Here is a 2,454-nt window from a genome sequence, read left to right as displayed (position 1 = left end):
CTGTGCAGGGGATGTGAAGTGCAGGGATGGGTTGGTGTCTGTATTCAGAAAGGCATGGAAAACAAATAACGCGCATTCTAATAAAATAATGCGAGCCACTAAAGGGACATGGTTAGCTGCTTTCTAGTGGTTACAGACCATTTCATTCTAGGGACAAATCTTAGGGTTGTAAATGGACATGTAAAACCGTTTCTGGAGATTTTTTTGCCCTTATCTAAGCCACATACCTTCTATGTAGACATCAGAGAACAATTTAAAATATTGTATCAATGCATCCTATGGCACCTTTCACATATTTTAGTGAAAACTGTGATACTTGTTTTTTCAGGATTCTCTGATGAACAGAATGCTCAAAAGAACAGCATTTATTTGACATTTTTGTAACAATATACAATTTTTCACTGTCACCTATTTAATACATCCTTTCTGAAAAAATAGTAATTTCTAAGATGTAAAAAAAAAAAAAAAAACATACTGACCCCAAATTTGAAAACAGTAATGTATATTGCTGATATGTTTAATGGCAGGTTCTACTGTTTATAGGTGAACTATCCCTTTAAGAGTTGCACTGAGTCTGATCCATGAACACATTACTCAGCAGTGACCAGAAGTCAAAGTCAGTGTTAAGCCTTTAAACAAGGTGCTACTCCAGCATTTAAATGATGATTGAGGTCCCTGTGGTCCCTCTGATGTCACAGCTAACATGTTCCTGCTGCAATTATCTTCATACAAACTGAAGCAGTCCAGCAGCAGCACACTGGGTCTGCATTCAATCTCTCAGCTACAATAAATCTACAGACATACAGTTCATTGGTCTTTAGAGCAACGTGCACTGTATCTGCACACTATCCAAGCTGTCACAACCCAGATATAAGCATTTGACTATAAATAACCTGATTAAATTGGTCAGTTACTTTTAGTTTTCAAAAAAAATAACACTGAAACATCTTGTTTTGCACCACAAAATATTAAGCCTTTAAACAAGGTGCTACTCCAGCATTTAAATGATGATTGAGGTCCCTGTGGTCCCTCTGATGTCACAGCTAACATGTTCCTGCTGCAATTATCTTCATACAAACTGAAGCAGTCCAGCAGCAGCACACTGGGTCTGCATTCAATCTCTCAGCTACAATAAATCTACAGACATACAGTTCATTGGTCTTTAGAGCAACGTGCACTGTATCTGCACACTATCCAAGCTGTCACAACCCAGATATAAGCATTTGACTATAAATAACCTGATTAAATTGGTCAGTTACTTTTAGTTTTCAAAAAAAATAACACTGAAACATCTTGTTTTGCACCACAAAATACTATTGGAGTGGTGAAAACGAGAGAGAGAGACAGTTATGCATTATTTAGATGTCTTTCAAAAGGAGACAAACAGACGGGTTCTTACCTGTGGGGTCAAACTCATGCGAGGGGGGGACTGACGCCTTGTCACTTTTGGGCTTTTTGTCTGGGGGATGGTCCTTGCTGAATATAAAGGAAAGGTCCGCGAGCCGGGACGGTGCTACACGCTGCCCACAAGGCTATTGGGTGCCAACATATTGTGTAAAATTTAATTTGATTTTGAATTTTTTTTTTAATTAAAATTGTTTCTGTCCGACTGCAATTATTTAGCTATTTTTGCACACTTAATGCAATTATCTTCCCATCTGTCACAAAAATATAAAGGGATAGTTCATCCAAAAATGAAAATTCTGTCATTAATTACAGAAAGGTAGTAAAGACATCGTTAAAATAGTCCATGAGACATCAGTGGTTCAACCTTAATTATATGAAGCTACGAGAATACTGTTGTGCTCAAAGAAAACAAAAATAATGACTTTATTCAACGATTTTTCACAATACTCACAAAACTCACAATAACAACAAAACATTGCGCTTTTGTAAAATAATGAAAGCAAACAGGATGCACTTTCTGCTGTCTCAGTCTGTGAACTTGAGGGCGAAACGCCAAAACTCTGTGTATGCTTGCCTTACAGATATGCAGAGAGAGAGACAGTTATGCATTATTTAGATGTCTTTCAAAAGGAGACAAACAGACGGGTTCTTACCTGTGGGGTCAAACTCATGCGAGGGGGGGACTGACGCCTTGTCACTTTTGGGCTTTTTGTCTGGGGGATGGTCCTTGCTGAGAATACTTCCTGTCCTGTGCACACATACACACAAATGGGAAAAAAGGGTCACCATCACTGCCACATCATGCTATTCTTATCCAGAAGCACACAAAAACTAGACAGGAAATGTGGATCCACTTACAAAAGGTCACACTCATGCCCCCGTCCAAAAACAGGCCCAGAGACAGCAGACAAAACATTTCTGACCAACACAATGCAAACTACTGTTGACTATGAATTTGACGATTATAGAGAGCTATCGTGACTAGGGGTGGGTCAGGATGATCAACTAGTTGTCCATATACCAACATACCTTATATATATATATATA

At 38.5% G+C, this 2,454-nt stretch overlaps 1 protein-coding gene across 1 annotated transcript in view; it reads right to left on the bottom strand.

Annotated features, from left to right (window-relative positions):
* The window catches only part of LOC107712928 (rho guanine nucleotide exchange factor 12-like), an 81,662-nt gene that overhangs the window by 36,763 nt on the left and 42,445 nt on the right, over positions 1-2,454 (bottom strand). Inside the window, exon 3 of the mRNA XM_016518329.1 lies at positions 2,061-2,155. Coding sequence (XP_016373815.1) covers positions 2,061-2,155 — 95 coding nt within the window. The remainder of the gene's footprint in view (positions 1-2,060; positions 2,156-2,454) is intronic.

The sequence above is a fragment of the Sinocyclocheilus rhinocerous genome, unplaced genomic scaffold (assembly GCF_001515625.1).
Source record: "Sinocyclocheilus rhinocerous isolate Xijiao unplaced genomic scaffold, SAMN03320098_v1.1 scaffold4011, whole genome shotgun sequence".
NCBI lineage: Eukaryota > Metazoa > Chordata > Actinopteri > Cypriniformes > Cyprinidae > Sinocyclocheilus > Sinocyclocheilus rhinocerous.
The sequence above is the reverse complement of the archived record's forward strand: the minus strand, read 5'-3'. Positions and strand labels throughout refer to the sequence as shown.